Source organism: Carcharodon carcharias, chromosome 8 (assembly GCF_017639515.1).
Source record: "Carcharodon carcharias isolate sCarCar2 chromosome 8, sCarCar2.pri, whole genome shotgun sequence".
Taxonomy (NCBI): domain Eukaryota; kingdom Metazoa; phylum Chordata; class Chondrichthyes; order Lamniformes; family Lamnidae; genus Carcharodon; species Carcharodon carcharias.
Genome location: NC_054474.1, coordinates 126,020,466 through 126,032,614, shown reverse-complemented (window position 1 = coordinate 126,032,614; position 12,149 = coordinate 126,020,466). Strand labels below are relative to the sequence as shown.

Sequence of the window (12,149 nt, the reverse complement as noted above, 5' to 3'; positions counted from 1 at the left end):
AAACTTATATGCAAAGTTAATGTACTACACATGAAAACCAACCATAGTCATGTCATATACCCTCAGGATGCATAACACCAATTAATTGCATGCTTTCAGTGTTGGAAAGATACTAAGGCTCTGCAGTTATGATGCATGTTGAAGAGGTCTAGAAAAACTGATGCATTACCTCTGAGCTCACGCAGCCATCCGGTTCTTTCAACACATCTGGAGCAATGAAACAGAGAGCAAAGTAATTAATTGGTTACGAACAAAACTATGTAACTATGTCTAGCTATGTGAAGGTGTTTCTAGAAAGAAGGATGAAATTTCACACAGATTTTCTTCACCCTCACAACCCAGTCCCCCCGCCCGCCGCGCCCCCCTCCCCCCCCCCCCCCCCCCCCATAAGTTACATAGCGATGACAGTAAATTAAACTGACATTACAAAGGCAGCATAATCTGCATCCAAAACAAAACTTGCTGGAAAAAACTCAGCAGGTCTGACAACATCTGTGGAGTTCAACAACTTCAGATCATGAACTCTCCTCCGTCCTCACCCCTTTTTGATCCCCTTTTTTCAAATATTTATTTTTTTAATTTTAATTTTTATATATACATTTTCCCACCCATTCCTATTATTATTTTTAAAATTTATTTCCATTCATTGTTTTATCCCCACCTTTTCAGCCTATTTTGATCTTTTCTCCAACACTGCCCCCTCCCCCCACCCCACTAGGGCCATCTGTCACTTGCTCATCCTGCTTTCTACTCTTAATGTCACCATTAGCACCTCCTTTAGGCAGTATCACCACCATCAACACCCCTTCGACCTTTTGTTGACATCTTTTGCAATCTCTCCTTTGCCTCCACCTATCACTGGTCTTCTCTCCAGCTTCATCTGTTCCCCCTGCCCCCCAAACAGTATATATTTCACCACATTTCTACCTCTCTTTAGTTCTGAAGAGTCACCTGGACTCGAAACGTTAATTCTGTCCTTTTCTCCACAGGTGCTGTCAGACCTGAGTTTTTCCAGCAATTTTTGTTTTTGTTTCAGATTTCCAGCATCTGCAGTATTTTGCTTTTAGCATAATCTGCATGTTTTGAAAAATTATTTACACCTTTCATTTCTCAGGTATTCTAGCAAAGATGTACTTGTGAACATTTCTAAGACCAAATTGTCATTTCCATGGTCCATCCAATGTATGTGTGTCCCCAACCATGGCAACAATGTACTCATTCCCGTTGCTGTTTCACACCAGTTACAGTTTATTGTCCCAGTTTTAGCTCAAGATAGTGATTCATAATGGGGATAAGGCTCCTATGGTAACTTTGCGTGCAGGCCTAGATGATGAGCAATGGCAGGATGTTTCGCAATTAGGAATATCACAGTTGAACCTGTCTGCATAAAATGTGCCTTTGAATCAGAGATCCATTTTATGACAACACCTGCCCTGGTTGAAACTGGCTAACTAGGCACACCGGGGATCAAACCATGACTATCGCTTAGAGCTCAATGTAACAGAAGCTCACAGAGCCAGAACGGTACACAATAAAAGAAAAGCCCTCACTGATTTACGCCATATGCAACAGAACCCTTTTTTTAAATTGAAGCTCATTTTCATAAATTAACCAAAGCAAGCACTCCATGGCACCAGTTAAAATTGTTTAATCTTTCATACAACACCCGTTTCTTTAAAGTCCCTGCTATTAGGAAAAACAAATACTATTTTCTGCTACTCCACAATGTGTGCACCAGCCAGCATGCTTCTACCATCCCCCCACCCACCGTAAGCACAGAACTAAACAAATACCATGTGACTACAGTATATAATAACTCTGTCACATGCAGCAAGGCCATTAAATGCTCCAAAAAGCAGAATCATCCAGCAGAAATAGGTGTGGCTACAGAGACACTGTTATAGCCACCTGCACTAATTCTAGTCCAAAAGATCTAATTAACTCACAATGCAGCTAAATGTTCTTCAAGTGTACATATACTTAACAACATCTTGAATCGTTCAGTAACCAAGAAAGCGAGGCACTCACAATGATTAAAAAAAACACCCTGGTAAAATGGTAATACAAACAGCAGAGGTTAAAGTACACATACACACACTGTACAAACATGATTGCTCAGCTCAAAAGTTCAATGACATTACCTAATTAAATTACTCATTTTATTTACTGATCAGAAATGCAATTCACCAAATCGGATTCCCAATTCGTCCCATATGGCCAGTGGCTAACTTATTAGACACCATAATAAACCATTATAAGGGTAGATTTTGTGCATCAGGTCCAGTGATTGTAATTATTGCTACAGCTGGGAAACATTTTCCTTCTTTATTCTCACCTTCATTCTTTAGGTTATAAACCTAGTCTCAAAATCAGCAAACATTTAGTGTAAAAGTTAGTGGTTCATTGAAGAAAGAGTTAATATTATTTCATGTTCACATTACATAAAGAAGAATGATTAAATGGAATGAATTGTGAATTTCCTAGTAATTGATTGCAGATTATAGTGATGTCACAAATATCTTGTTATCTTAAACATCAAGAACACAGGCTAGCTCCTCCCGTACCAACAGCTGCTCCAGAGCAAAGGAATTAATCCAAACAACATAAAGGCATAAAATCAAAAGGCACAAACACACCAGAAAGAGTGGGGAGTAAAAGAAAAACAAGACTTGCATTTAACAGCATCTTTCATAACCTCAAAGTTCTTCGCATCCAAAAGTGCACTTTTAAAGTGTGGCCACTGCTATAACGTAGGAAATCAGGCAGCCAAAAGTCCCACAAATGGCAATCTGATAATGATCAGACATTGCCTTTTTAAATCATGTTGGTTGAGGAATACATAGTAGCCCAGGACACCAGGAAGAACTCACTGTTCTTTTTCAAATAGTGCCACCAGATCATTTACATCCACCTGAGAGCAGACGGGGCTTCAGTTTAATGTCTCATACTCCAAGAGTACAGCATTCCCTCAGTACTGCACTGGAGTGTCAGCCTGGATGTTGTGCTCAAGTCTTTGGAGTGGAACTTGAACTCTCAACATTGACTTAGAGGCAATGAGATTAAGGTTCTGCAAGCTGGTGGGTGCGTTGCCAGGGCCTTGATCTAAATGGAAATCTAAACTTATACTGTAAAAGTTTCTCCCTCTCTCTTGTGGAATGAGTTTGGCTCTCTTCATCAAGCTCCTTGTGGGTACAAGTTAATGGCACAAAATGACTATAACTTAAGCACAACAATGGTTGCACTGATAAAGGTTGGGGTGTTCTTCTATGTTGAGATAGGCATGAGGACACAGTTGAATTAAAGTAACCCTTGCTCTCCTTGTTCTGGGATTACTTGATGCTAACAGTAGGAGGAGCCTCAAAAAGTATTTAATTTCCAAGAAAAAAAACACTCTCATCTTGAGAACTAATATTTAACTACATTAAGTAACTCCTTATGGCTCACTTACAGACATCCATAACAAATTTAAATATTAGGTTAAGAAATCAGCCATCTTTTCTGAAATCTTTGTTCAAATTATTGTTAATGATGTCACAAATATCTTGTTACCTTAAACATCAAGAACACAGGCTAGCTCCACATAAATTAATGTTTAAACAGTTACCTTTCGGTGAAGATTGCTATAAAAATAAAGACGAAAAGTCCTTCCTCTAACCTCAGGCAAGTTTTGTTTTCAGGGACTTGGGCTGCTCTCTTACAGTTCCAAATTGGCACCCTGATCACGATCAATTAATCTGCTTAGGTACTAATGCTTAGTAATTCTCTCAAAGTCAGGGTCATTTTAAATGTGGATAAGTAAGTTTATGCCAATTCAAGAGGACAGGAGGTGTTTACAGAATTTTTTCCAATGTTACGGAATCTGTGAAAAATCTGGTTCTAATTATCTTACAGCCTGCCCAGAAGTTAAAAAGGGTCACTGTAGCTCAGGCCGACTTGAGACAGAGGACAGGGGATTATATAAAAATCCAATTTGAATTACAGTTCCATTCTAATTTACTACTTTTGCACCTGAAGTGCAAAGCAAGGAGAAACTTTTCTCTAACATTTCAAAGATGCCAGCTGAACTGATTTTTTAATAAAATTTAAATGATCATTAGAACTTATGAATTCTAAAAACTTTAAAAATGATCATGAATTTCTGATTATCTACAGAACTTGAACAACAATCACCTCTCTGCTCTGAACTAAGAGTGCATGTAACAAGAGTCTACATAATTAGGCAACACAGCTGTCAAGTAACTGCAGTCTGCTCATTAAGATAAGCTATTTCTCAGGGTTACAAAAGATTCTCTATTTTACGCATCACGGCAGCAGTAAGGTCCCACAGCAAATGGTTCCATAAGCTTAGGGAGTGTCCAAACATTTCTTCAGTTCAAAAACATGTTATTTACAAGTGTTCTGGTACCCCTCCGCCCACCCCACACCCTCTACCATTCAGTTTGCCCGTTTTTTTCTGATAAACGGTTAGTCAAGTGTTCATTTGTTAGCAGCAACCCCTGGGTATAGATTGGAAACACCATGCTGCTATCTCCCCACACAAAATGGCAAGAACGACACACTGATTGTCACCAGCAAACCCCACTACAATCGCCACATGGACGAAGGAAATGTTTGCATTTGAATTTATTCTCGTGAGCAGGGTGATGCTGGCTGGCAAGGCTACATTTACGGTGGTTGGTGGCCCTTCTCTTTTAGTCAATGGAATTATTGTGATGGTGATGGTGTATTGTAAGGGATTTCCAGGACATTGAGCCAGTGACAATGTTACCAGCAAATGCAGGGCAGTCAAAATGTAATGGGCATCTTTCCTGTAAGATGAATAAATTAATTTTTAGACTAACACTGAAACCAAAACAGTTTAATCAAATATTGCATCCATCTGAGATGGGTACCATGAAGAGGCAAACCAGAGCACACCATGGTGGCAGAGTAACTGCTTCCATGGTTTCTTTAGCTCATCTTTGTCCAGTGACCCCTACAAGTGCAGGTGTCAGAAGTGTGCAGTATGAAGTCCCTACAAGAATTCTCTGTCTGGGACTATACATAAAGAATACTCTTCTAACTTTATTCCAGTCATTGTCAGCAGCGGCTGTCCCTCAATAAGAGGCTGGCTCACATCTACTCAGGGTCACAAGTTCCTGCCATGGGTCTTCATGTGACTGAACAGGCCGCTGACCTGCAGATCTTTGGGCACATAGGGTATGACATCCCACGATGTTGTGGGATCCAAAGTGCAGGATTTGCTTCATTTTCTATCCTTTTTCTTTCCTTTTCTGCTGGCGCTCTGCCTTGTCATGAAGATGTTGTGACTCAAAGCATGATACAGATTGATGGGCAAGTTGTCAATATTTTGAATAATATAGCAAGCTCCTCCCCCAGTCATTAAAGTCAATTTATTCCAGTGTCGTACAACTGAAAACATTCGCCTAATTTGGAAAAACAGAATCTATAGTTTTACTGTGTGATGTTTTTCCTGTTTAGTTGGGTATAGAATTAAACTCTCTCAAATGCAGTGCTGAAATTCTAGTTATATCATTACAAAATAAGAAACTGTATTTGAAAGAATGTTTTTTTTCTCATTTGAGACAGGAACATTAAACAGCTAATTGTACATTACATACAGTTTTTCAGAACCCAATAAACTCTTCAGAAAGGCTATGGCCTGAGATTTCCAAGCTAACGTGCATATTTCAATTAAAATAACAGACTAGCCCAGAAAAGAAGCAAAAGCATGCCTCACCAGAGTAAAAAGGCAAAATACTGCAAAATGATGCATATCAAACAATGAAAAACAGAGGAAACATACGGTGGAACAGTCAGCACGTGTGGACAGGTTTGAAGTTTCAGGTCTGTGCCCTTCATCTCTTATTTTTGAGATCTAAAGGAGGATAGGAACCCAAAACCTTGCCTGCTCTCTGCAGAAATATTGACATTCACTGTGTATCTTCCCATGCGTGTGGGCAAGAAGGCGCTCATACCTAGAAGTCCTCCACACATCAAGTTCCTAGCCTCAATTATGCAATTCTGAAATAACAAAGGTCTAGTTCATTCCCATATAGAGAAGGAAGTCCCCTAGAGCTGCTCTCAGCAGAGGCCTAGCAACTCCGCTTCAAACACTGACCACTTGGGGAGACAAAAAGAAAAGGAGGGACACTTTCCAAAAAAAAAGAAAAAACAATCAAGGGTCACACATGACTGAAGGCCATTTGACTAAATCATTAGAGGGTGACTAACATCCTGAGGAGCCAGCCCTTTCAGCTAATAAATACCTTTGAGAAGGGAGAAGAAAAATCTTAAAAGAACATTGCACAAGAAATGTAGTCATAACATTAATGTATCGGCTGGAGTATAGTTTGTCCCACAGTGTATTAGAAGTGACAAACTAATGAAGCCTTGGAACAGCTTTGGAGGAAATGATGAGATGGAAGGAACACAAGGGAAAAAAATAATTTGCAATTTTAAATATTTACTCTTTGCTTCATTTCATACGCAGCGCATTTATGCATTTGTCACTTGCACATGTCATGACAGACATGGGAGGACGGGTAAGTCATTAATATATTCAGCAGCCTTCTTGGAGCACGGATTTTGGATTCAATGGGCTCCATTCACAAACATGTAAAGTGGGAGTTTGGGGACTGGAGTACATTTACATTCCCCAGGATTTCCTTGTTCCCTGAAAGTACTTGGAAGAATGTGCACGAACCAAACACTGTATAAAAGCAGCAGCATATTCTCTAACAGCACTAAACTAATATTTGTGTATCATTTTACCATGTTTAGAGGGCAAAAAAGACATAAAAAGCATGTCATACACCAATGATGAAAACAGACCAATTCATTTCATTCAATTTGTCTACACGTTTGTTTCTTCCGCTAATTTTCTCACTTCCTTTGCTCCTGAAAGAACGAACTCCTTGCCGGGGTATGGTTCTCCATCAAGTTTCCTCCATTTCCTTACTCAAACAGATATTTGCATTTTGCCAGCTGTGCATGTCAGATGCATCGCAATATCTGAATTCCGTCTTCTCCAATGTCTACAACTGTGCACTTCAGGAGGGGGTTACCGCACAGCAATGTGGAATGGGAATGCCGCCAAATTCTCCCCTCCCTGATCCAGGGACACTGAGGTCAGCTAAACTAGGCTGGTTGGCTCAGGGAGTCAATGGGTAAGTTTGCTGAGTCATTGAGGAAACCCAATGCACAGATTTCCTATAGTCCAGAAGGATTAGGTAAAAGGATTCTGAACCAGATTAACTGCAAGAAACACATATTTATAATGCAACTTACAGAATTACAGAAGCATACATTTGTTACAGCGTACGAGGCAGCCATTCAGCTGTGCTGTGTCTGCACTGGCTCTCTGAATAAACAATTCACCTAGTGCCATTCTCGTCTTCTCTCAACGCACTTTCCCATTTCTTTTATTACCCTCAAGTGGAAACTGACTAAGATCTGGAAAACTGACTCAATCCCAATCAGTTTATTCATTTCACTTTTTCTCTTTGTACTAATACTTGCAAGCTCCTCACTCTCATTAATCTCTAGTACTTACCCTCCTCATCCAATAGTGTAAGCCAGAGCAAAGTATTCATCAACAATCCCATCATATCTATACTTTTTCAGTTTCTAAGGTTCCACCTCCTCCTTTCCCACTCTTTTGAACTGCAGTCTCAATTTAAAATATCCACATTCAAAACTCCGTTCTTGCTGGAGTTCAGGGAGTAGCTTGAATAATTTTTAATGGCAAACATTACAAAGATCATCACATTAGAACACTAAGCGATGCCTGAACCAGAGCCAGGAATGTGAAAGGCACAGGCAGCACTGTAGAAATATGTATGTTAAGCATGTTAAACTGTGTAATACTAGGGTGAGGTATTGATGATTACAGACCTATCAGTGGTGATGGAAGCAATACATAGATGTGTATTAGTGGTTTACATACAATTCTTTCTAACCACATTGGAACCAGTGAATAAGCCTAGCAATTACACAGAATAGTGATTGTTAGGCATATGGAAATCTGCTGAATACTTCCCATACCCTGGCAGCCACCTCTTTCAAAAGACCACCATTGACGAGGAGATCCAACAGTGGATCAGCTGTGCCAGCGCAGCCTTCCACAAATTACAGCAGTCAGTGACAACAAAGACCTCTGCAAGCCAACAAAAGTCCTGGTGTATAGAGCAGTTATTGTCACCGCATTAGAGGAATTCTATCACAATGCCTCTGCTACATCCTCCAGATTCAATGGGAGGTCCACTGAACAAACGCTAGTATTCTTCTTGAAATCATCTCCACAAGCAAAGCTCCGCAAAATCAACTTAGATGGACTAGACACTGTCTGGATGGCCAAAAAATATCTCCCTCGCCAGGTCCTGTTGTCTCAACTCTCAATCAGCCAACATTCCTGGGGAGAACAAGGAAAACACTTCAAAGACACTCTAAAGTTCTCCTTGAAGCGCAGTGGCATTGATATCAATGACAGGAAGGAGCTCACTACCAATCACTCAGAATGGTGACTTGTCCATCAAGTTGCCTCATACTTCAAGTTCCAATGTCTTAATGATGAGACACTGTAGGAAAGAAACAGAAGCAAATCCTATACTCCAGATTCCACTACCTCATGGGACATCCTACCCCATGCGCCTGGAGATCTGTGGGTCGAGAAATAGCCTGTTCTGTCACTTGAAGACCCAAGACAGAAACTCACAACCCTGAATAGATGTCACCTTTGAACTGAGGGACAGTCAACAACTACGCCATTAGGGGTGTACAAAAAGGATCTTCTCTCAGTTATCTTGATCAGGAGGAGGATCCAGAGTTAAGCTCTGCTCTCTCCCACTAGGAAGCATTCTTAATCTTGTACCTTTACCCACTCAAAGGGAAAATTGGAAAGCCAACTAGCAATGGTATTGGTGCACTGCAAAGTAAGGAACTTGGTTCTCTTAGCATGTGTGGTTTAAGGTGGACTAGTTAGGGAGGGAAAAACAGAGTTTTACAATCAGCAATCTTCAACAGGGTGAAATGCATGATTAGAATCACTCAGAGAAGATCCTTATGCTACACCCCTAATGATCACCATACTGTGTCAGTACTCGGCTTATTCACTGGTGCCAATGTGATCACAGAAAGAATTGCACGTGAACCATCAACACTTTAGCAAATAAACCAATACAAATCTATATATCGCTTCCATCACCAAAGAGATCTGTAACCTCAATACTTCACTCTAGCATTAAACAGCTTAATAGGCTTTGCTCCAGACAAGTTGAGAATGACAGAATCTACAATGATTTTGCCTTTTACATTCATTGCTCAAGTGAACAGAAGAAAATTTAAAACTCAGAAATATTGTTCTTCCTAAAGATTGAAAAATAATTAGAATAGCCTACAATGAGCAGAGCAGCGAGTCAGGATTAGAGTGGCCACCATCAGATACACATCCATGTAACAAAGTCTGACAGAACAAAACAACAGGTTACTTAAGAGAGGCATATGTAGGAGAAAGAGCGTGAGGATGAATCACAGTCTATATGGACAATATCCAAGTTGGGATAAATTTGATTGATGAATTTGCACTTAAAACCATGATAACTATATAAATTGGTGGTAAGAATGGACCCATACGCATAGGGCTGTCTCCTGAACAGCAAGCGATCCTTCACCGTTATTGGTTGCAATCCATGGTCAGCATAAAAGCTTAATAAATCATAATACTCAGATAGCATCAGCCAGGAGAAAATCAAAACATGCTGGCCTATCAAAGCACTTATTTTAATAGTGAAGCTTTTAATGAAGTTTCAGATTTCAACAAAGTCCTGAGGACAAGTCAATAAAACATAATCCCAAGACAACCTGCTGAGTGATCACAGACTTTACCAAAGCTCAGGTAACAGTGTCATCCTACAATGGGCTAAGTTGGCTGTGGTCAGGTCAGTGCAGAAGAAGGAACCAGGCCTGGTTTGGGGGGGGGGGGGGTTGTTGGGACTCTATCCCCGACCGCCGCCGCCGCCCCCCCCCCCCCCCCCCCCCCCCCCCCCCAAACCAGCTTATTTTTCACCCCTCTCTTGTTTTTACTTAGTTCTGTTGAAGGGTCATGAGGACTCAAAACGTCAACTGTACTCTTCTCCGCCGATGCTGCCAGACCTGCTGAGTTTTTTATTTTTTGTTTTGGATTTCCAGCATCCGCAGTTTTTTGTTTTTATCTCTGTTATCAATGCACATGCCGAGGCATATCCCCAAATAGCCCCTCAATGAAGATTTTGCAATACCACCACCCTCTGTAAATGGATGGGCAGAGATGTGAATACAATGAAGGTCAGCATCTGCCCTGTGTTCATTCCATGTGCTAAATTTAGCTGTTATGACTTCATTTGAATGCTGTTGGCCAGACTGTTAATCTGTCTCCCATATTCAGCAGCTCTTGCAATTTTTACTTATCCCTATAGATGTAATTGGGGGACGCTTTTTGGATGCCAATAACAGGGAATTTTTGCCCAAGTGCACCCGTACAGATGCGACACCCAGTTTATGTCCAGATGCACGACTACTATTATCAGAGTTTATACCCAGTTACATATGTATTAATGTGGGAATTTATAACCAGCTTCACTATTACTGTATGAGGTTTATACCCAGGTACACCCTACCCAGCTGTCAGGGTTTATGGTCAGCTATACCACTGCTGGTCTGAGGGCATAAAATGTACTCTGGGTGGGAGACTTCCACACTCATCACCAATAACTGACTGAGTGGCTGAGTCCTGAAGGACATATCAGCCAGACTGTGCCTGAAGCAGGTGTTGAGAGAACTAACAAAAGGGAAAACCCTACTTGACCTCATCTTCAACAACCTACATGTCCCAGATGCTTTACAATATTGCTGGAGTGGCTACCATAGAACTTTTGGATGAGTCCAGTCTTCACACTGAGGATACACTCCATCGTGTTGTGTGGCACCACCACTGTGCCAAATGGGATTGATTCAGATCAGATCTAGCAGCTCAAAACTGGGCATCCATTTGGCACTGTGAGCCATCAGCAGCAGTGGAATTGTGTTCCAATACAATCTGCAACCTCAAGGGCTGACATATCCTTTCACTCAACCATTACCATCAGTCGGGGGAATCAACCCTGGTTCAATGAGGAATTCAGGAGGTATGCCATGAGCAACACCAAACATACATAAAACCTGGTGAAGCCACAGCACAAGATGCATGCTTAACAGCATAAGTAGCGTGCTATTGATAGCGATGAACACCACAACCACAGTTCAGATCTAAGCTCTGCAGTCCTGCCACATCCAGTCATGAATGGTGATGGACAAATAAAGGAGGACAAGGATCCATGAACCTCCCCAAATTCAATGAAGACAAAGTGCAGCATGAGAGTGCATAAGGCAAGGTTGAAGCAATTGCAACCATCTTCCACCAGAAGTGTCGAGTGGATAGCCCATTTAGGCCTCCTTCTGAGGTCCCTTACTATCACAGATGCCAATCTTCAACCAATTAGATTTATCTCACATGATAAAAAAAAAAGCTGATCACATTGGTCACAGCAAAGGTTATGGGCTGTGACAACACCCTAGCTGTAGCACTGAAGACTCATGCTCCAAAATGAGCCACATCCCTAGCCAAGCAGTTCCATCACAGCTACAACACTGGAATCTGTGTGTCAGCTGTGGCTCAGTTGGCAATACTTTCTTCTCTGCGAACAAAAACTGAGAGTTCAAGTCCCACCCTGTGACCTGAGCACAAAAATCTAGGCTGACCTGTGCAGTATTGAGTGAGTGTTGCACTATCAGAGATGCATCTTTTGGATGAGACATGAAACTAAGGCCCTCTCCAGGTGGAGCTTAAAGATCCCTTGGCATTATTTTGAAGAATAGCCCCAGTGCTCTAATCAATATTTATCCCTCAATGAAGATCACAGATTCTCAGCAAAAGCACTAATCGATTGGAAGCCTGTAAATTATTGTATCATCACCACCAGATACCACATAAGGCACACCAAAATCACTGTCATGTATGCTTACGCACCAACAGGTGCCGGCATGGAGGAGAAAGATGACTTCTACCACCAACTGCTGGAGATGCTGGATGAGGTACCCAGTTATAATATCAAACTACAGATCAGTGACTTCAA

At 41.1% G+C, this 12,149-nt stretch overlaps 1 protein-coding gene across 2 annotated transcripts in view; it reads right to left on the bottom strand.

Annotated features, from left to right (window-relative positions):
* Positions 1–12,149, bottom strand: part of pnpla7b (patatin-like phospholipase domain containing 7b) — a 395,228-nt gene that overhangs the window by 372,757 nt on the left and 10,322 nt on the right. For both annotated transcript variants that reach the window (XM_041193028.1, XM_041193027.1), the window contains exon 2: positions 170–207. In XM_041193028.1, the coding sequence (XP_041048962.1) occupies positions 170–207 (38 nt within the window). The remainder of the gene's footprint in view (positions 1–169; positions 208–12,149) is intronic.